Source organism: Triturus cristatus, chromosome 10, assembly GCF_964204655.1.
Source record: "Triturus cristatus chromosome 10, aTriCri1.1, whole genome shotgun sequence".
Classification (NCBI taxonomy): Eukaryota; Metazoa; Chordata; class Amphibia; order Caudata; family Salamandridae; genus Triturus; species Triturus cristatus.
Window position 1 is genome coordinate 334,239,403 of NC_140593.1, and position 23,923 is coordinate 334,263,325.

General features: G+C 42.2%; 1 protein-coding gene across 1 annotated transcript in view; it reads right to left on the reverse strand.

The window, feature by feature from the left end:
* The window catches only part of TGM4 (transglutaminase 4), a 185,259-nt gene that overhangs the window by 89,428 nt on the left and 71,908 nt on the right, over positions 1-23,923 (reverse strand). Inside the window, exons 5-8 of the mRNA XM_085631544.1 lie at positions 18,879-18,997; positions 9,204-9,311; positions 5,354-5,528; positions 3,977-4,115 (exon numbers count right to left, since the gene is read on the reverse strand). Coding sequence (XP_085487670.1) covers positions 3,977-4,115; positions 5,354-5,528; positions 9,204-9,311; positions 18,879-18,997 — 541 coding nt within the window. The remainder of the gene's footprint in view (positions 1-3,976; positions 4,116-5,353; positions 5,529-9,203; positions 9,312-18,878; positions 18,998-23,923) is intronic.

Consider the following 23,923-nt stretch of genomic DNA (forward strand, 5'->3'; position numbering starts at 1 on the left):
GGATTCCAAGGACACGCACTCCGATGGATCTGCTCTTTGCCCACTGGATGACCCTCTCAGTCAGCCTGTCGCCGTACAACTCGGATGCCCACAACCTCATCTGCAAAGTTCCGCAAGAGTCCTCCCTTAGTCTGACCCTCTTTCACACATGCATCACCACTCTAGCCAGCATCACCTGCTCTCACAACATTAACGTCCTTTCCTAAGCCACTGATACACAACTCCTTCTCTCCCTCACAGACTAGACACCCAGTACCCGGATCAAGTTCAGTGCCTGCATGACTGAATTCACCCACTGGATTAAGACGAACTCTCTAAAGCCGAACACCGACAAGACCAAAATTGTGATCTTTGGAAGGAGCACATCACTGTGGAACTCCACCTGGTAGCCAACAGAGCTATGACCAAGAATCATCCCCATCACCCTTGCCAAGAACCACGGGATCATCATCAACAGCAAACTCAAGATGACCATCCAAGTCAAACCATCACATCCTCATGCTTCCATACCCTGACGACGCTGAGGAAGATTTTCAAATGGCTACCAATCAGCAACCGGAAAACGGTTAAGCGCCCTGGTCACAAGTAAGCTTGACTACTGGAACAACCTCTGTGCCGGGATCAACAAATAACTCAACGTGCAGAGTATTGGGAGAGGATGTGGCCTAATGGCTAGGGCGGTCACCCTCAAATCTGGGGAGCCGGGATCGAGTCTCAGCAAGGATGCGCAACATCCTGTGATTCTGGGAAAATCACTTAATCTCCCCGTACCCAACAAAAATGAATGTGTCCTCGCGTAACGCAACTGGTGCTTGTGTAAAGCGCTCTGATACCCGATACTTTCGGGTCAAGTTCGCTCTATATAAAACTCTTTTAGAACTTGGAGGTCAGAATCACTCTCAATCTACCAAGCCACACTCACATCACACCACAGCTGTAGTAGCTTTACTGGCTTCCTATTCACAAATGAGCACAATTCAAACTCATCACCCACACTTTCAAGGCAATACATAACACTGGCCCAGCATACCTAAACAATTGCATCTGCTTTCACAAACCTTCCTGACACCTCTGCTCCTCCGAACTCCTATGTGCACAAATCCCATGCATACAGAAAACCAGATCTGGCGGTCGATCCATCTCCAACATCACTTCTAAAGTGTGGAATGACTTGTTGCTACACATAAGAGCCTCCCCCACACTTCTTGAATTTCGCAACATCCTGATGACCTAGCTTTTCGGGAAGTCCCACTAGGCCCTAGTTGTGCCTTGATTCAGTCCAGAAACCACCCCTCCAAGCAGTGACGGCCTGTGTAGGGCGTTTTACCGGGGCGGTGACGTGGGGCAGAGGAGGGGCAGGGTGGGGGGTTGCAAAATGCGGCAAACGGCCGATTTCAGGTAAGTTACGAAAAAAACTTAATAAAACGAATTTCGTTGCGCGCGCTGCATCGCATTTGGCGATGCAGCGCGCGCAACGAAATTCGTTTTATTAATTTTTTTCGGAACTTACCTGTACTCGGCCGTATGCCGCATTTTGCAACCCCCCACCCTGCCCCTCCTCTGCGCCACGTCACCGCCCCGGTAAAACGCCCTACACGGGCCGTCACTGCCTCCAAGTGACAGTGCACTCTACAAACCTCCATAACATAACATATCATAAACTTATGCAACAGTACAGAATGGTCTGAGATAGATCGCAATGGGTAGGAAAATTATTTTGACCACGTTTCACTGTCCGGTATGATACACATTTCGGAAACGATTGCTACCTACTGTTAACTTTGCAAGCAAGAAAGCTAAACATAATTTTCAAGAGCTCCTATGTACAATTGGCACAAGTAATGAGAACATTTGACCCCCAACACCACATTTTCTTTAAATTACCCATTGTACATTTTGCTTGATAAAACTCAATAGATGAATATTCACAAAAATGGTTTAGAAGTGTTTGTCTAGTGAAACTCCACCTCAGCAAGAAAGTAACCTGGCCCTAATGGTCACATCCAATGTCAGATGAATTGTATATGCAATGTGATCTTGTGTGCCTGTCTTCTATCTCTTCTTTCACCCCTCAGCTCTCAAGCTCCTTTCCTATTTTCCTTTCCTCTGGATCATTAAGACTGGTAGGGAATGCACATAGGCAAAAAGCAAGTGGATGTGGCAAAGCAAACCCTGTTACAGAACTCCTAATGTGATCATGTTTTTTAAAAATTGTAATAAAACATGTTGAAATAAAAAAAACAACCAAAAAAAACACCAAGGCACAGAGCGAGGAAGCAAAAGAACGCTAAGTGATAAAAAAAACCAACAATAATGGGTTTTAAAGGACAATTGCTTGATATGATACAAATACCATGTTTCAGAAGAGGCGGGGTCCTATTGAGGGACCGTTGTACGCTCTTCAATAGCTAAACAAGCATTGGCAACACCAATATGTCTAGCGGTGCCTGCCAAGAATTTTGCAAACGTCTCTCATTTCTGTTCACACTAAAGGGCGATCATTTTCAGAGCCAAGACTGTCCATATATTATGTCCCGAGTGTCTAACTTCTGGCTTACCCTAAATAGTGGAGATACCTAGCCGAACTACACATGGTGCAATGGACATAACTCTCTTTCCCTCATGTTGGAAACAGTCGGAAGATTTCATTATTTGGTAAGCCTAGTAAGGTATACTGGGGATGCTTATTCTAAACATGGCAATAATTGTGTCTTATATTTCTGTCCTGCATGTTTCTAGGTTAGGACACTGCCATAGCAGGTGTATAACTGATCCTGGACTCCCAAGGCTTTGACAGTATTCCCTTGTTTCCCATATGCCCCATTTATGATGTTTAACTGGCGTTTTAGTTTATGCTTATTTGAAAAAGAAAAAAAAAGAAGTGTTTGTCTAGTGTCAGCTACTGGGCTCAAACTGTTTCTTTTATTTTGTGGTTTGCAGTTGTAGGCCATCAGAGATGTTGCTTTGGAAAAGTAAGGAGTTTATGTTTTTCTCTTAATCAAGAAGGACTGAACAAGAATGCTGGGCCTGGGTGTTAACTACATTAGCTTGCAAAGGGTTCAAAGAGTGGGTGGAGGCAGAGTTAAAATGAAGGAAATACAATCGAACAAGGTTGCAAGTGTCCAAGTACCCTTATACATGGAAATGATGCATTTCTTGTTACAGGGAAAGCACCGAACACATTTTGGGTATTGAGGAGCCCACAGTAGATTCGGCCAAAATCATCCACGCATCATAGGCTTTTTCCATAACCTATGTTGTAGAGAGCTCATGTTATTTTGTTACTTTATTTGATATGAGTTAGCTGTATAAAGTAACAATCTATCCTGTGCCTCTGAAATGTGTGACAGAATACTCAAGGGAAAGGTGGTGATGTGATTGCGAACTATGAGCTGGTAAAGTTGGAAAAAGTGACAGGGGTTACATTGTTAAAAATAAACTACAGGATGATTCCAGAGCAGGCTACTCCCGCTAGTAGGTCATGAGAAGGAGTATTTTCAGAACTCTTAAACTAATCTTCGGAGAAAAACTGCTACAATTCCAAAATGTATTTAAAGCTGATTAAGTGGTGAATCCTGTGTAATAGGGGATACTTAGTACTGTTATTGTTACCTTGATGCAAGGGTCATTGAAGCTGTGGTTGTGAAATGTTACTCATGTAGAGGCATTCCACAGCGTCAATCAATGTCTTTCATTACTGTTGACAAACATGATGAACCGAGAGGGCGACTGCTGTTAATCTTGCATATGGTGGCTGCTAATTGTATTCATTTCCGGTGTAGTCACTATTATAACACCAATACTATTAGTAGCTTGTGATGAAGTCCATCGAAAAGGCTTGAGATCTATTTTCCAGAGGTTTGTATTTGGGCCATTCAATCAAAAAAAGAAATGTTTTCTCGAGCTTCTTTAAATGGTTTGGTGACCTTGTAGGCTATGGTCTACCTTAAAAATATGTTATTTAAAATGCACTTACCAAACAGAGTCCGAGGTCAAATGGTCTAATTTTTCTCCTTTTTCATTTAGATAAATGTCAACTTTAAGATTGTCTTCAGTGTCGTGCGCCGAAGCAAAGTTTGTTACACTTCGAGCCGGGATCCCTAAACACCGCATCACTGAAATATGAAGGAATATCATAGATAGATTTCATTTAACCTTTCGCCACCTCTTAACACACTGACAAGGATGCATTACAAATAAACATAAAACTTTAGTATTATGACATTATTGGAATGCAATTTGTACGCCTTGTTGCCTACTGGCCCTGCAATCAGGGCTGACTACAGGCAGTGCGAACGGTGCAGGCGCACCTGGCACTGACCTTGAGGGGGGGGCACTGTGTTTAGAAATTATAGGTTTAAAAAATAAAAAACTTCTGCAGAGTTCCTTGACTGACCAGCAGTTTTCAAGCAACAATAAAAATGTCACAATAACGATGATGATTAATGTTCCAGCTGGAGAGAGATCAGGAGATTGGAATTTTGGCTAGTGGCAGTTTTGAATCTAAATAAAGTAGCGCAGAGGGTTAACGTGCCTGCTGTAAAGAACAGCTCTGTGCAGATCTAAAAAAAGGAAAGCTCATTGTGTTTTTGTCACAGTGATCCTTTTCTTAATTGCAGTTGATAAATCACAACCCGAATAGAAGACAGTGAGCTATCAACTAGCATAAAAGAGCTGCATGGAAACGTCTGGGTTTAGGTTAAAACGTTATGATTTTCCCCAGTCTCTAATTATCCTAATGTTGTAAAAAGGACTTGTTGCGTATAAATGCATTCTTTAATAGTATTCTTATTAGTAAAGCCAACCCCAACCAGTGTGTTACTTTTAAATCCTGAGCTTTTGCATTTCCAGACCAAGCACTCTTAAACTATAATGCCTAGCCACATGGATGACATATGACTCATGCACGTTGTAATCCTCATTGTTTTATGTAACATTTTTATACACTGATTTACAATCGGATGTTTCATTGTCTCTGTATAATGTGTGTGTGATCTAAAGTGCTCTGACAACCTACACTGGTCTGAGTAATGCTATGAAACAAATAAAATGCATGTGAGAGAGGGTTTATGGAGAGACGAGGGGCACCGTTGGAAAGTGGTAGTGAGGGAATCTGTGAAGAAGCAGGTCATTGGCAGTGGGATGGGTGCCAACAAAGGTTGTCGCACCGGGCGCCACCAATACCTAAGCCGGCCCTGCCTGCAACAATCTTTATATGTATTTGTGGCACAACAGCACATATCGCAGGAACCACAAACACATATTATCTATTTTCCGGTGCGTAATGTAAGTTTGATTCCTTAGTTCATATGAATTTTAATGCATGATGAATACTGAGGAGAAGAATGCTCACCAGTTGTAAGAACACCAGAGAAAACCCAGCACTGGCCATATAAAACAGGCTTCCTGCTTTTATAGTATTTCTGCAAAATGGCTGCACTTCCTGTCCAGCTCAGAGGGGAGACACCCCCAGGATATTTTCCTGACCAGTTTCCAGTAAGAACGCCTGAATCATCATTGGAATTTACCTAGGAGAGACAGATGAATGCTGTTATTGTTAAGTGAAAAATAACTTATGATTGAAAGCACAAATACATAACTTAGGGGAATAACTGTATTGCTTTTACAATATTCTTTACAGTCTCACGGTCTAGCCTGTAAAGTATTTCTTTATGGATGTGACATCACACCAATGAAGCATGCACTATGATCTTCGCTAATGTGATATAGGATGATGTTAGAAATTTAGATTTCCTGTAAATTGATGTTCTTCTTGTGGGCAGAAGCCAGAGAGAAGTATTCTTCTCCACTGGTCCCTTGTATACATGGCCTAAGTGGACCCTTTGAGTTTCCAAAAAGTGGTTGCAAACAATATGTGCTCTGGTTTTGCAATAATAATTGTGAACATCTCAATGTATGATCCATATTCAATAATGGCCCATTTGACTTTAGGATTTGCTGTAGTGGACTGTGAACATCCTTCTACTTATACGCATGACTGTTGGAGGATAGAAGATAGACTCTCCCACAGAGGACAACAAGGACAACCCTCTTGCCCACTTCTACTTCTCTGTTGTTTCTCCTCAGGGCCATTCCAGAGAAATGCACAATTATTTCTACCACAGGCCTCTGATTTTGTATATAGCCAGCTGCACATATGCAATAGCCACCACAAGGTATTTTGGGAAGGGGCAAATGGTGCTGTTTCTTGAAACACCTGTGAGGGGGAAAACTCCAACTTGGTTGATTGCATTTTCAGACTTTATAGATACACTAACTCCAGTTGGAAGTCAAGAAGGTGCCAAATGCCAGGACTTGGACTTTTAAGCTGCAGCTCACCTCTAGGCCACTGAATGCCTTAAATGAGCCAGATCTCTATACACCCTGCCGTTGTGGGTTTTCCACAATACAGAGCTGATGGCTGCTCATTTTCTCTTGGCTAGAAACAAGCTTGAAGTTCCTGTGGAAGTTATGCTGGCCTACCCCACAACTGCTACATACTTAGAGATGTGGAAGCACCCAAGAGGCCCAAGGAACCCAAAGATGCAGGAACAACACCTAGAAGTCCTTTTTTTTGCCCTCACTAGAGGTCCGAGCTGGGCTTCCCCATAGAGCTACAGCTACAAATGTACATGAGCTGAATGGCAAATTTACCGGTCGAGTACAATCTCTCCCAGCACCAACATTTATTGTTTCATTTTTCATTAGACCCTTGTTTGTGTGAACGGTCCCTGTACCATGTTGGCCTACTTGCTATTCAGAGCAAGAAGAATGGTCCAGTTGAGCTCTTTGAGGCCTTTGCACTGCATATCACAGCTGTTTACCATACTGTGGTGTGTCCCTTTCATCCTCAAGCTTGGCCCCCTGTGTGAGGACATGCTAAAACAGAGCCTGAAGGGCCCTCAAGTTTCATGGTAAACTCATTTTAAGGGACCAACATAACGTCACCCGCATCCTGGAAATTGGCTTGTCATCCCGGAACATGGTGCCCCACTTCTCAGACACCGAGATATTCCTATTTTACTAGCAGGTTTTTTTCCTCTGTAATTTGATTGAAAAAGCCTTTCTCTTTGTTTGTTGCCAGTGTGCACAATCTGTAGTATAGCCATCATCAGTAAACATTTGTGAATCATTGCAAGTTTTCCTCATTTTTACAGGGTTATGTTCGTAATCAAGGAGGGATTATGAATGGTATATGTTTGTGAACATTACTTGGACCATTTCACTTTTATCTATTTACATATTTTCAGAGAACATTACAGTGTTATTTGTGTTCAAACAAGTCCGAAATGTCAAAAATCACAACTCGGACTATCTTTATTACAACTGTGATACTTGTGCTGTACCTAGACTCAACATCACAATACCTCCATGGGACTAGGCCGTGAATGTTTTTCATCATCTAGCTGGTCAGTTAAATAGACTTGGAAATCTTCCACTTGCAAACCTGGTACCCAGTAACATCATTGACAGGGAACACCAGCACTCATGTTTGGTTAAACTTGTTACTACAAGGATCAGGAAAAATCTCAAACCATGGGTAAATCTGTAGGTGATATGTGTACAGATTACCTGTCATTTCCCAAGCTGTCTACCTTACTTTCCACCAGGATATTAGAGCCTACTTCCCACTCTCATATTTTCCATGTGCTAATGACATTGGATCAGTGATGATCAGGTTTTCCTAATTAGATGACTACCTTGGTTTTGGCCACACATGCTTTATCTCAATCACTATTTTCAACTCCATTCTAACAAGTCTATTTTCAGTTTCATCTGGTGTTATGGAGAACATCTAATAAAGTCACTGAGGCTTACCCACATTTTAAGAGATAAAAAACATCCATATCCTCAAGGCCTTCATTGTACTGTCTTGTTGGGAAGTCATGGTTTCACACCTGTCCTTGCTCCTCTACTTTCACAAGCGAGTTATTAGTGTGTCGGCGAGCGCAAGGTGAATGCTTTTCTTTTTTTAAATGTAATTTTCCTTCATCGTCGTCTGTGGACTCCCCAACACCCGCCCCACCGCTCTTTCCTGCACGGGCTGCTTCTGGATGCATATGCCCTCCGCTCCTGTATTTATCAAATAATCACGCAGCGGAGAAAGCCCCCTTGCTGCACTGCGTGATAGGGAAAGGGCAGGAATGTGCCACGTTTAACATCATACTACGCATTCCTGTCATTTCCCAGTACTGGCGGACAATGTGCTGCCTAGCACCAACGCAGACACCCTTGCACCATGGTGCAAGGTTGCCTGCAATGTAAGTTTGATTGTTTTTGTGCAGGACAGGACAACTCCAACCAGGGAATTTATTGTTTCCAGCAGCTTGACCACCTGCATTTTTTACTCCAGGTGTCTGAGTCTTAAAGCTATGCCAGGAGTGGCATAGCAACAGTGGTTCCACTAGGACTGAAAAGGACTACTTCATAGGCCACCATCTTGGAGGCCAACGGGGAAGGTCAAACTTATAGGATTTTGGATTTGATTTCTTTTAAAGATTACCAGGCCATCCGCCTCCAAATGCTTTTTGGAAGACGGTGGCTCTGGGAGGCAAGAGGTGTTTGTAGACCTCCGCTCGGCATTTGACCTGGTCCCAAGGCTCATGCTTTGGCAGGTGTGGGCCGTCATGGGTGTTCCTAAATGTTTGCTGGTCAACATTATAAGACTTTATGAGCACAGCTATGCCCAGTTGAGGTGTGGTCAGCTAGGCGAACTGACAGGCCACTTCCCTGTCACAAGAGGGGTCAGACAAGGTTGCGTTTAGCTCTCACCCTTTTTACGATTCATTTTAATGATTTGATTGACCATCTGAACAGGTGTGAGGGAGATCCCCCTAGTCTCGCAGGCATCAGGGTTCCTGCCCTGATGTTTGCGGATTATATTTTATTAATATCCAAATCACCCATGGGGCTGCAAAGGATTCTAGACAGTTTTGATACATTTTGCACTAAGAGGGGAGTAGAAATCAATGTCACAAAAACAAACCACATGGTTCTCAAACCCTGCCGTACCATCAGACCCAGTCAAGGGCTTGAAGGCTCCCTACTGGAGCGTGTGCACACTTTTGAGTAGCTAGGATTCATCCTCACTGAGCAGTTGGAGAATGCAGCATTCAATCAAAGTTTATTTAAAGAGTGAATCTCATAAGGTAAAACAAGTGCACTTTTCTAGTTACAATTGAAACAAATTTTAACATACTTACCAATGCAGACATTGCTCTGGACACGACCACTGGATTTTTTCTGGCGTTACCTTTCAAACCAATTTTCTCCAGTAAATACATACATGAGTCCAAGACATCATCTTCATACTGTTTTCAAAATAGAACAATGTCACAATAGATTGATATATTTCGATATTAGCTTTCTGAGCTTTTTTTTACAATGTATAACCCGCAGAGCACGCGCATTGACTGAAAGCAACGAAAACGTGAGTTTTAGCAGTCCCATAGTGCCTTGTGTAGCCAATGAACAAACACAACATGACCTTTGTCCAAAACATTTATATTTCAAAGGCCTGACATGCTGAAATGAACTCTCTTTCTCTGGTACATTTTTAAATACATATAAATAAAGTTTAATGTTCAGATTGTGTATCCTTAAATTCCAAAATTTCACAGCATTCAACTGCATATTTGACTCATCCGTCGTCTGGTATGGAAATTGAACTTTCCAGAAGGCCCAGCAGCTGTATCACGTTTCACTTCCTATAAAGCACGATTCCAACAGCCAGGGTCCTTTCAGAGACAAATTGGAGCAGAGAGCAAGAAGCTAGAACTGTCAGTCAGACAGAGCTCAGGAACCAGAGCATGACCAGACCAATCATTTGAAACTAGTAATTGTCTGGAGGCATCTGGATACCCTTCCATGGTCTAGTTCGGGCTATATAAAACTTTATAAATAAATAGATCTGTACAGTAATAAAAGCAATGTGTTTACTCAGGGAACTGAAGGAGACAGAAATCCCACTAAAATGTGGGTTGAAACTGAAAACAGATGGTGTCCATGATCTGGTACTCAAACACCAGAATGTGAAGAAGAAAACTCAAAAGCACATGGACCATAATCGATAAAGTGACATAATTTATGATTTGCTACTGAGCCACTGACCAACAGCGTGCACAGAACAATCAATTTATTTTAAGCAGAAGCTATTGGCATTTAAAGACAAGAATGTCAACATTTTTAAATGAGTGGGCTTCGCACTGAAATTATTTTTCCTTGCTGAAACCAAAGCATAATTATTAAATATTAATTAACTAGGTTTCCCAAGGTTATTTTAATTTACAATATGACCAACTCTTCCCAGATGAAGGAACTGCTCACAGGGATATTTTCATTAATATGGTATCTCCAACGAACTTTGAATATTGAACTAGTGCCTAATTGAATGCAGCCACTCTGATGCCTATTTGCAGAAAGGTATTTTGGAATTCGCTTTTGTTATATAAAACTTTTATTGGTATTTAGTAAGAAAACACATACATATAGACCAATGTTTCAGAGGCTCCTTGATACAAATAGAAGCCATACAACCCAAAAACAAAACAAAAAATAAACCATAAGAAATAGCAAAGGAGAGATATGTACATGAGTAAGCTTGGTAAGTAACAACCATCTTCCAATTCAGAAAAAGAAATATGAAAATGGATAATATGGTAGATGATGTGGATGTAATCACTGGAATTATAGTGAGATAAAACTCAATGGGGTTACAGGAGAGAGTGTAGTGTGAAAACTGTTGTATACTTCCGGGGACCTAATTTACCCAAAAATGAATCAGAGTGACGCCTTAAACCATTTTGCTGCACCGAGCCGCATCATTTTAAAAGCAGAGGGATGCGTTTTATTAACAACAATACAACACATCTGTGTGATTTCCCTGGTGCACAATTGGCTGCCATTCACCAGCGCAAGAACCCTTGCGTCATGTTGCAAGGGTGCCTGAGTTGTGGGAATGATTGTTTTTGAGCAGGAAGGGACAGCCTCCTGCAGAAAAACAACCATTGATGGCATATTCCCAAGGGGAGAAATAAAAGTAGGGTTCTGACGCATTCCCAGCTTTACTATTTAGAGATTTAGAGAGTTTTATATAGCGCTAACAGGACCCAAGGGTATCAGAGCGCTTTACAACAAGTTCACAGGAAATAAGAAAGAACAGACACATATCAAATAAGTATCAAAATGAGATGGTAGCTAACGGTGTATTGATCCGAAGGTTAAAGGTGCCGAGTGAGGAGGAGATACTTGAGGTTTTTTTTAAGGTCACGAAGGAGGGGTTAGCTTTGAGATCTGCTGGTAGGGGGTTCCAGATTTTGGGGGCATTGCCCGAGAAGGAGAAAGCAAGGGCTTTTTGTTTACGCCTCTTTGGGGGAATGAGAAGTAGGTTGTTGGTGCTCCTTAGGTTTCTTGCCTGGGCTGCCTTGGTGAGCTTGGCTGCCAGGTAGACTGGTTTACCAGTGTGAAGTACTTTGTGGGTGAGACAGGCAGTTTTGAACTGGCAGCGAGTTTCAATAGGGAGTCATTTGAGCTCTTTAAGGGAGGGGGAGCTATGATAGTGCCTTTTAGCACCAGTGACCATCCTTGCTGCTGCGTTTAGAATGGTTCGCAAGGGGGCTAGGTGGGATTTTGCTGTGCCTGTGAGGGTAGCATTACCGTAGTCTAGTCTGGATAGAACCAGGGCTTGCGTTGCAGTCTTGAGATCATTAGGCGGGAGGAAGGGCTTGATTTTGTTGAACAGTTTAATTTTTTGTAATGGGCACTCCCTGCGGAAGCCTTAATGTGTGAGCTCATGTTCAGGTTAGGGTCCGGTAAGATACCCAGTGACTTGGCGGAGCAGGCCAGTGTTCGGTCTAAGTTTCGCGAGTCCATAAGCTTATTCCATTCTTGGGCCTGTGGGTTTGTCCATTGTTTGAGAGGAGAAGGATTTCCATCTTGTCTTGGTTAAGTTTTAAGTGGTTGCGTGATAGCCAGTTTTGGATTTTTTTTAGAGTATCGTTAAGACAGCGTATGTCTTCTGGGGAGGAGACTTCCAGGTAGAGCTGGAGGTCGTCTGCATAGAGGTGGTAGGTGATGTTGGTTTGATTGATTATGGTAGTGAGGAGCTCCATGTAGATATTGAAGAGAGCAGGTGAGAGGACTGATCCCTGAGGGACACCTTCGGCTATAGTAGAGGTATCAGAAGTTGCATTGTTCATTTTGATTTGTTGTGAACGTTTGTGAAAGAAAGATGTGAACCATTTCACCACCATGCCGTCTGCTCTGATCTGTTGTGGTGTGGTGATGAGAGTCTTCAGAGTCTTGAACTTCTTCATCTGATCGCTTCTTTTCTTTAATTTGTAAACACAGATATGTTTCAATTAATGATGGTGTTGTTCCTGGCAGCTGTTACTTTGGTGCCTTGTTTATTTATTATTCACAATGGACATGGTTTAAAAAGAATTCTGACTTTACATCTTAGGTATTGATCCCTCATCCACACTAGGTCATTCTGTTTTAGAAGTCAAGGGTCCCCAGCACTTGTGGTAACCTATATTTAATGACAGAGTACAACCCATGCTTTGGATAGATCCTGTAGCACAGTCACTGACCTACATCTAAACAAGTAGTATTGTATATTCCAGTACTCTCTTAGGAACTGATGCAGGGTCCATATCATGGTTATCATTTGCTCTTCTGTAGGCTAAACATGAAATGTTGCTCTTCACTGTATAAACTGATAATGTTTATGCCCAGGGTCTTCAGATACCTCTGTAGTTCTCTTTCTCATGAAAGCCATGCATGACCAACCGATTTTCTAGTGTTGGAAGAACTGTTTCTAACAAAGTCAGCATTATGAATCTAATGTCAGGATAATGGAGCAACTTGTGCGTATTGATCCACAGCTGTCTTCTATTGAGGTTACTACTTAACTTTGCATTTTCTTGAAAGGCACCTAGTGATACCCTCAACCCAAATGCTTTAATCCCCAGGAACCCAGCCTTGACTCTGATTCTCGGTTATCATTGTCTCTTTGTGGCTGATATGTGCTAGGTAAGTGGTTCTCTCCAATGAATATTTTAGAATGTGATAGCCCCTTTGCTTAAGCATCTCTGAAGACATTAATGGCTACTGTCTGATATTTACTAGGGCCTGTAGTTCACTCAAGTACTATGTGATTCTCCTGGAGGATGTTTATCCATTGGCTTGCTCTGAGAGCAGCCATCAACGGCTGTAGGTACTCTTCTTGAGCAGTGACATCAAGCATCCCATTCAACTTAATTGTGCTTCCAGTAGGCCACTGTATGTGCTTATCAGACTCTTAATCTTCTTTGCATTCGGCCTCTGTTTCTAACTTGAGAAGTCTGAACAGATAGGGTAATTAATTGTCTTCTCCTGGCACATGCTTCAACTCAAACTGATGCTCCTGTAATTAAAGGATTCAATTTTTGATCCATGGGAGGGAGTAAGGTTCAGATCCCGAGAATACAAATAAAAGCATCTTGTGAGCTAAATGTCATACCCAGCATTAATAATCACTCACAAATATATTCTCAAACTGCCTGTCACTGACATTGAGGATGAGGGCAGTATACCAGCTTTGTTCGATGTTGCACATTCTGAGATGAATGGTTTCTTCCTCCTTTTTCTCACATGTATTCTTCATCCTCAGAGACATTCTTGCCACATGCCACATATATGTGCTAGCTTGCTAGACAGCCTAATTCATGATGAAACATGCATCAGCATTATCAACACCCTTGTTTGCTTCTTCCATACCTGCCCTTCATACCGGCCAACAAGGTTTTCTATATAAGAATGCCACAATTCTTTGCCCCATGTCTGGTGGCTCCTCTGTAATGGAGACTGATTTAAACAATGTTTTCATTGGGTTGCCCTGATGTGGGAAATTTCATGAGATCGCGCCATCTTCAGCATGCCTCTCAGTGATTGGACTTCCTTCCTCTGAATAAGGCGGCATAGTTTGGCAGACAGGAACCCCCAAATGAGCTGGACCTTCACATCACCTTCATGGATAGCACTTGCGTAGGAACTAGTTTGTTTCTACAGTTTCACATGTAAACTGTGAATTGACTGTGTAACATTTATTTTTCTATTTCACACTGACCTATGGACCAAGGTGGACATTGTAGGTCCCAGCTAAATTCCTATATGTGTTCAACACCACTGTACTGCAACAATAGAAAAGCGGCATGGATGAGGACACACACATCCTGGGACTGCACAGGTCTGAGTGAGAGCAATGAGTTGATGAATACTGCATTTGGGGATAAGCATAGCGTTAAGGGAAGCAAGGGTGGGCGACTCCCTCTGGAAGTTATCCAAATGGCAGCTAGGTCAAGCACAGCATTATAATCCATCTGCTGCAGTGTGCCCCCGAAGCCAAGCAACCTATCTCTTTCCCAGTTAGAAGTAAGCAGCACATATTATTGGCAAAGGAGGAACCAAAACTGAGCACCCGTAGCTCTCTCTCTTTCCACAATTGCAGGTCAACGACCTTCATAAAGTGCAAAAGCAGAAAACTGTAGAGGGTTCTGTAGCAAACTATTCAGGCCCTCATTACGATCTGGCCATACTGGTACAATCAGATGTTTACACCCAAAATGAGATTACAAATTCTTAGAAATTGGGTCTCTAGTTGGCAGAGGTTTGCATTCTGTCTAAATAGAGACCATAATCCTAGTCAAAGCAAGTCAGATAGACAACCTAAATTAACCTGTGCTCATCCTCTGGTAGCTTGGCACAGAGCAGTCAGCCTTATCTAAAGAGGCAATGTGTGAAGTATTTGTGCAACCCTTAAAACAGTAAAAACACCACACAAAAATAATCCACACAGGGTTTGAAAAATAGAGCTTAATTTGCGGACAATACAAAACCAAAACTACAAAAATCCAAAAAGTAGTACCGGAATTATGAGTTCTCAAAGATTAAATTTAATTAGAGTGCTTAAAATTATAAATCTCCAAATGGGGACATCTGGTCACACTGGATCGGGTAAAATCTGAAAAGTCAAGCTGACCGCGATAGAGCATGGGTCAGCTCCAGAAACCATGCAGGGCCCGCTTAAATGGTACCTTTCTAGAGGATGTCTCGGCCTTGCAGAGCAACTCCATCGGATCTGAGTCATGGAGTTGGGTCCTGAATAGTCATCAAACCCCTTACGATGAAGACACTGCGTCATCATTGAGCCTCGCTGTCGGGTCCGGTGTAGTAGTCAAAACTCTTACGATGAAGATACGGCGCCATCATCAAGACTCATAGTCTGGTCCCGCATTGAACCCCTTACAATGAAGGTGCTGTGTCATCGTCAAGCTGTGCTGTCGATGCTGTGGAGTTTTTCAAGCAGCACTGCGTTAGCGTTGAAGGCAAATGTGTCGGTTCCAACTAACACAAGGCAGGCGATGCATGGATTTTTGCACAAACAGCAGCAGAACCTCCTTTGGTGGCCCATGAATGAATTGGCAGTTCTTGGCAGGGCAGGACTCAGATGGCAGAGGCCAGCAGCTGAAGCAGATTTAGAAGAAGTATTTGATGTCTCTGAGACTTCATAACAGGAGGCAAGCCAGCAAGCCCTTGGAGTCACATCATTTGGGTCTGGGGATGTAGAGATTAAGGTTGAGTCCTTCTCACCACCGGGCAGGGGGCAGCACGCAGCAGGGCAGGCACAGCAGAGCAGGATTCCGAAAACCCAGCAGAGTCCAGCAGAGTGTCAGTCCTTTCAGCAGCACAGCAGTCCTTCTTCCTGGCAGGGTGGCCTTAGGTCCAGAGTGTACTGAATTGGTGGTGTCAGGGGTCCAGTTCTTATACCCAGTTGTCTCTTTGAAGTGGGAGAAACGTCAAAAGGCCTTTAAAGTGCACAAAGTCCTTGCCTTTCCTGCCCTGTCTCCAGACTCAAATCAGCTTGGTATGCAGCTTTTTGTGTGGGGACAGGCACAGCCATATTCAGGTGCAAGTGTCATCTCCTCCCTCCCAATCTAGCTCAAGAAGGCCCATCATCCTGGTGATGGACCGTCAAGATGTGACTGTCACACCTCGGCTCCCTTTGTGTGTGACTCTCTAGGGGGGATGCACAAAGCCCAGCTGCTTTCCCCCCCCTTAGACGTGTAGTCAGAGACAGGCAGAGGCACAGAATGATTAAAGTAAGAAAATGCAAACTTTCTAAAAAGTGGCATTTTCAGACTTATAATTTAAAATCAGACTTCACCATAAGTTGTGACTTTAAATTGTGAGTCCAGAGACACCAAACTCCAAATTTCTATCTTTTACCATTTTTGAAATTACACTTATAAAATGTAACAATGTAATGCCAATGTTAACCTATGGGCAAGATAGGCCTTGCTGTAGTGAAAAACGAATTTGAGAGTTTTTCACTATCTGAACATGTAAAACTTAAAAGTACATGTCTACCTTTATAGATACACCGCACCCTGCCCTGAGGGCTGTTTAGGGATCCAACTTACGGGTGACTTATCTGTACTAAAAAGGAAGGTTTGGGCCTGGCAAGTAGGTTACCTTGCCAGGTCGACATGGCAGTTAAAAACTACGCACACAGACCTGAGCCATGATTAAAGGGCTACTGAAGTGGGTGGCACAATCAGTGGTGCAGGCCCACTAGTAGCATTTAATTTACAGGCGCTGGGCACATGTAGTGCACTTTACTAGGGACATATCAGTAAAATAAATAATCCAATTTGGATACGCCTATGTTACCATTTTTTAAAGACAGAGCACCTGCACTTTAGCACTGGTCAGCAATGGTAAAGTGCCTAGAATCCTAAAGCCAGCAAAAATGAAGTCAGCAAAACAGGTGGTCAGAAAGCAAAACAGTAAGAGGAAACCGCACCAATGATGTCAGGTCTAAGACAAATAGTGCAACAATACGCACATTTTACATGCACAAATATTAACAGGTAAAACCTGGCACAATTTGTGAGTGGAAACACCTGGACATTCTGTTTCACAAGTCAGAACATGAGAAAATGTATGGTATTACAGCATCACGCCCAATACAGAGGTGCGGAATGCGGTGGTGGTGATACTGCACGCTGTAAACGTTGTACCATAGGTATCAGTATTTACCAGATGTGGTGTTATGTAGTATTATTTCCCAAATAATGAACCAGTTGTAATGAGGATGTGAGTGGGCTGCTGTTTGTTTCCCACATGCCTTAAAACATCTCCATCTTCTATGCCTTCATTCCTAATCTTTCAGAATTAATTTAGTAAATTGGTTCCCTGTAGAATAGATAAAACATTTTTACTTTTTATGGCCCTCAATATTTCCTTGCCCACGGCCTCGTCTCAGAAAGCAGCAATATGCCTTGGCCTATGTACAATTAAAAGAGTATGATGGTTGGGCTGGCAGTGACTTCCAACCTTGTCTGCTACAACACCTATTATTGCACAAACATTAATCATTCAGTTTCTGCAGATTATGGAAACACAGCAGCCATTTATGCTTGGATTGAAATGAAGAGTCCATGTTTCTCCACCCCTGTAGTTCCTTTCCTGGCTTGCACGAATAATAACAATGTTTATGGATTACCGTTATACTACATTCATAGATTTATAAAATCCAAAATGAACTAAATGTGTGCTCTGCAAATTACTGAGATCTGCTTCGAATGAGTCCTCTTTTCTACTTATCTTCAAAGGGGACAAAGCTGACCCAAAGTCCATTTATATATATTGTGGACAATAGGTCTTTGACAACGGACAGCTAAAGTTATTATCTACAATATATATCAGTGGGCTTTTGATCCAACCATGCTCAAAGTTTGCTGGCTTCCTAGTCTATCCCATTTTAACTGCTTCTTAATTGGTGGCTTTTGCACCTATTCCTATTTTATCCTCCCTGCCAGAACATAGCTTCTTTACCATCACTTTGATTCGCTGACTTACTGTGCTGGCGTGCAAGGACTACATTTTCAAGTCACATTAGCATATTATGGAAGCAGAAGGCTTTTTTTTGCTTTCTCCCCTCCCTCCTCATGTTTTATGCACGTTTCCTTTTTGAGAGGGCGCGGTAGCTATGCGCTGCTACTGGGCCAATCATTTTTTCCATTTGCTCGCTGTCTTCATTCTACTCCTCTCACCCTCCCTCCATCCACTTTCGCAGCCCACCTACCCCTATGCTTTCTGCATTTCTCTACCCCCTGCACCGTCAACCCTGCCACACCCACATCCACTCTTTGAACTCAGCACTCCACTCCTTCAACTCCCCATCTCCTGCCCCCAATTTTAAAAAACATTAAAAAAATTATTTGTGCAAGCCTGGCAATTGCACACTGCTGCCGGGCTGCTCACTACCTCCCCACTGCGCGGCATCCCGCGTATATTTTACACCCTATGTACATTTGACATTATTTCCCAAGTAGGCTTTAGACAAAGACCCACGTTAATTAATACTACTTTCCGAGGTTCTATATCAAATGTAAAATTAAATCACTGTTGAACAGTTACCCAAGTATACTAAAAAATAGTGGAACATGCATGGGAGAGCAGCACAGCGCTATATCCGGTAAGATGTGGCGCCGCTCTTCTCTCTCCATGCTAAGGCGCTCTTTTGGCTGCCATGCACCAACACAGATTTCCTCGCACCATAAATCAGGGCCAATGCGTTTTAAATTCCCTTAAGCACGTAAAAGTGGTCCTCAGAAAACAGATTATTAATTATAAATATGTTTAGCTGTAATAAGAAAAAACGTTACCCATATGTCCCAGAAGTTGCTCAGGTGTCAACAATGAAAAGGGATTCGGGCATGGTGGTCAGTATAACAATTCAGGGTAAATATATGTGCCATGTACATATTTTTCTAAACAATACTTCAGCTTTAATGACTGCACCAGGATTCACAACACTTTTAGTTTTACAGTACCTGCCCAAAGTTCCATGGTCTTCCATTTATGTTGTGCTCCGATCCAACATATATGTATCCAGTGTCACATAAAACATATTCATCTCTCTCAGCATTGTCCGGCATGAAGACATTATCATCTTAAGAAAATATAATGATCATTAAAAATGATTAGTCTTCTCAACAGTTGAAACAATACTACAGCAATGATATGTAGATGTGAAATTTCGTGAAGCATTAGTTATTGAACTAAAAAGATTTTATTTTAGAGGACTTCAAAACAATTTGAGGGATCTTTGTCCCTAATTTGTTATTACATAGACTAAGAAAGATAGGACTGTCGAGCTAAAATAAATATAACAAATGGAAAGATGTCTACAAGCACTTAAAAAACGAAAGAAATAGAAGCATTTGAAACGCTCATATGCAAAAAAATAAACAAATTGAAACTAACTCAGGGAGAGCAAAAGGTGTATCTATAACTTCTGTGTTCACCTGAAGTCAATCCAACAACAGGAACACTGTAGCATCTATCCCAAAAATATGTTGTTTTGTTTAAAACGTACACATGTGGTTATTTTGTCGCAGGTCACTCTGGTTACTCTTCAGGACTCAAGTGAATTGCCTCTCCCTCCAGGCATACTGGGCTTCTGGACAGTAAGATGATTATTTGAACTGAAAGGCGGTGATGGCAAGATGCCCAGTAAAAATTTGGACTGTTATGCTCATAGACTATAAAAATGTACAACATCCAGTAGCCGATTAACACCCCATCCACCATGCAGCTAATTATCTCTCCAACCGTCTTTCAATAGAACCCTCAGCCCACATTCTAGATCCCAACATTCCAAGATACCCCACATCTTTCCCCTTTTAGAAACATCAAAGAAATAAATAGGAAAAAACAAAAAAAGACCATATATTACAATACCTTAAGGAAGATAAACTACAAACGAACAACAAAACATAAAATACAAATCCCAAAATCTATTAATCAACCAGCAACCCTGGTAACTATAATTTAACCGATACACCCTGTTTCATTGGTTGCATAATCTTTCAAATAATCAGGTGGTACCACAACCCTTTTGCTCTTTTGAATCCGGTCCTAATTTCCTCCATGCAGATTTGTGCACTTCCCAGTAAAATCCACAGTACACTTCCCAGCATCCTCCACTTCATCCTTATGCTGCTCACCATTCGCCACTATACGTTTGCCAAATTCCATATGCGATTGTCCTATAGTTTTCCAGCATTCCTAAAATGTTTTACAACTTTCTGATGTGCTGAGAATTTTGAGGACTTAACCAAACCCTGTGGTAATCTTATCTGCACACAGTCACTCACAGCAACCTTAAAACGACTAAGTGAACGTCTAGAGTCATGAAATGTATTCCTCACTCCAATCTTTTCCTGCTGCTTCTCTTTTCACTCATCCAACTCATTGAAAGTGCTCCCATTTAAATGATTAATCCAGGAAAGACACATTAGAGAGATAGGCCTCTTCCCTCTAAAGAGCTCAAACGGTACTCTTCCCATGATGGAATGTGGAGTTAAATGATACATCTCCACCCTTGACTGAATTTCTTCCCTCCAGTCTCTTCCCTGCATCTAAGCAATCTGTATGGTTTCCTTCAGAATCCTGTTAAATTTTTCCACTACCCCTTTAAATTCTGGGTAATATAGGGCATATTTCTTATGCTGGATTCCTCTTTGTGTCAAAAAGAATTCAATCTCCTGAAACAACAACTGCACAAGATTGTCACTTAGGATGAAATCCAGAATCCCTCTATGGCAAACACTTCATTTAAAAACCTCAACACATTCCTTGTCTCAATTCCTCGAGAAATACATATCTCGGGGCACCTGGAAAACAGGTAAATCATTACTAGCACATAATATTTAGCAGTCTTGTTGGTGACAGGACTCAAAATATCTAGAGCTACATGTACCCAGGTTCCCTCTGGTGGTTCTCTTATAATCATTGGTTGTGTTCTTGCCTTACATACCTTATCACTACTTTTACACTCCACACAATCTCTAATCACTCTTTCCCCCTGCGCATCCAGGCCAGGCCACCAAAAATCATTCTCATCCTTTTTTTAGGTTTATAGATGCCTAAATGTCCTTGATGGGCCAAATCCACAAATTTGACCCTCACACATACCATTTAATGAACCTCCACAAAAACCCATTATGTTTTGAGAGTTCATTTATAACTTCAGGCATTCTGGACTAGTAGTATTAGGTTTCTTCCAACCACCTTCAATCATTTTGATCAATTCCCTCAAATCCTTGTCATTTGATAAATAGTCCATCCACTCACTTTCACTTATAATGCCACCAGTAACCTATGCAAACACTAAATTCATCCAACTCCCACGTATCATCCACCACACCTTCCTACTCACATGTCTTTGAGCCCACTAACCTTGAGTGACACTCTGCCACTCGATTTTCCACACCTGCAATGTACTCCACTAGGAAATCAAAATCCTGTTAGGAAATTAACCATTTTCAAATTCTGCTCGACACTGCATCCAAGTCTTTCTTAACAAAACTCTCTGTAAGCAGTTTATGATCAGACCTAACCAAACATCTGGTGGCCCACAAACTTTTCTTCAGTTTTCTAATGGCACAATATACACAAAGGGCCTCTTTTTCTATCACTGAATACTGGTACTCTGCACGTTTCAAACATCTTGAAATGAACAAAATCGTCCATTCATTATTTCTTCCACCCTACTTCAACAGCGCTCCAAGTCCTCTAGCACTGGCATCCGTAATCAAAGCAGACTTTTCCTTCATACTGAAGCTTTGTAATAAAGGAGCATTAAACAAGACACCTTCTAAGTCCTCAAACTCCAACCCACACTACAAAGACCATGTAAACATCACACCTTTTTTCAACAGTTTGCACATATTGAAGGCTCGACTACCGAATTGAGGAATTATGTTTTTGTAGTACTCACCCACACCCAAACATTTGATCAAGTCATCCTTACACTCCGGAACAGCCAATTTGCTTATCATGTTGACTAATTCTTCATTATGTTTCTCACCACCCTCAGATAACCTGTGGCCTAAATAAACAATGTCCTTACAGTTCAGTTTATATGGTTCCTTTAGAGTAAGACCTCTTTTCCTGAAACTTTCAAGTACAAACTTCAACAGAAGATCATGCTCTTCCTATGTGGCTCTGAATACAAGCACATTGTCCGGGTAAATTTTAACACCCGACAAATCATCCAATGCCTTTTCCAAAGCCTTCTGAAAACCTGAGGCTGCTGAGGTCAGGCCAAAAGAAATCCTAGCGAATCTATACACCCCCAAAAGGATTGATGAATGCTGTTAGATCCATGGAATGCTTCTCCAATTTGACTTGGTGATATGCCGACATAAGATCTATAGTGGAGAACACAGCAGCACCATCAAGCTGCGATTTCCTCCACTTTAGGTATCACATCTGAACCAAAGCTTCATTCAACCCTCACAAGTCAACACAAAATCTACTCTCGCTGGAAGCTTTTTGAGCCAATACAACCGGTGATACCGATTAAGAAGCTTCCACTTCCTCAATAATACCTTCCTTATAAATCTATCCAATTTTGCATTTCATTGCATGTCTCATATAAAAAGGTACTCCTAGAACCTTACAAGTTACTGGAACTAAATCTGTGCACAGCACTCCTTTCTGAAGTAGTGTTCTACATCACAGAGCAGACATGCCAGGATCCACGAGCCTATCTCGTGGCGATCTAGCACAGCTGATTAACAACAGTGAGCAACCTACCATGCGCCGTACGAGGCTTCCAGTAGATGGTGAAAAAAAACACAACCAAAAAAATTAACATTGAATTCTGCCCTGAAATACCACTACAAAATCCAGGAGCTCGCCGATAAAGAATAAAGTCTCTCTGATTGGGAGTAGCAAATGCCTGAGCAAGGTGTTGAGGTGGTAGACTTCACAGGGATCCATTAGCAGATCGTCACCAATTTAGAAAAGTATTGCATCCAGTAGTGATTTTTAACAAGTTTATTGTAGTTTCATTGAGAGAAATGCCTCATCCACCCTGCAGCTCTTGATCTCCCCAACCTTATCTCCATAGAACCCTCAGCCCATATTCTAGATCATGCAAACATTATCTAAAAATGAACCCCCTTCATTCCCATACACAGAAGAGACCACTGCACCTCATCCTTCTTGAGAATGTATGCCCACCAGGCAATTACTCCTAGTACAACCTCTTAAGGGGGCTCCCACTCCAATCCACCTTCCACCTATGGAATGTATTGCTGCTTATTCACCCTCCTCTTCTGCTGCCACAGGTTCCTTCTTCTTATTCTGCTTATACTCTTCCATGGGCAGGCGCAACAGTAACCTGCTCAGTGAGCACATTTGCCTTGTCCTCCTAAGGGTCATCAGGTATTCCCACAATAGTCCCTGAGGTGGCTCCTCATCCACTTGCCTCCAGGGGTACAGTTTATGGCTGCACTCTGCAGAAGCCCATTAGAATTTAGTAGGTGCTAAGTCCTTTCACAATCAGTGGCAACACATCGCCAGTCCAGGTTTCACTGGCTCTCAGAACGTCTCCAGGCTTTTTAAATGTATTTATTTATTTGGAGTTTTATATAGTGCTGGCTAGACCCGGGGATATCAGAGTGCTTTACATAGGTTGAGAACGTGAATAGTTGCACAATTAACATAAAAGTAGGTAATCACATCAATGTCAAACATTTGAGAGGTGAAGCGGAGAAATGGATAAACACAGGTGAACTCCGCAAGGAGCAGAGGGGGATCAGGAACCAGGTAGAAGGCAGAAGGAAAATGTTCAAGTTCAGCAGACCTGTACCAACCAGGGCACGCCCGGAGCTAGTCCATCACCACCAGCCCCTAAGTGAAGGCAGGCCAAAAAGAGTTTGGTGTAAACACCCTCTGGAGGGTTTGTGGAGACGGCACAGCAACGCAGCGGGATGGTATCGCTCGCTGAAGACAAGCAGGCCACCGAGATGCCATCAAGTGAGGTAAAGATGGCTGCCTCAAACCCACCATCTTCAACAGGAAG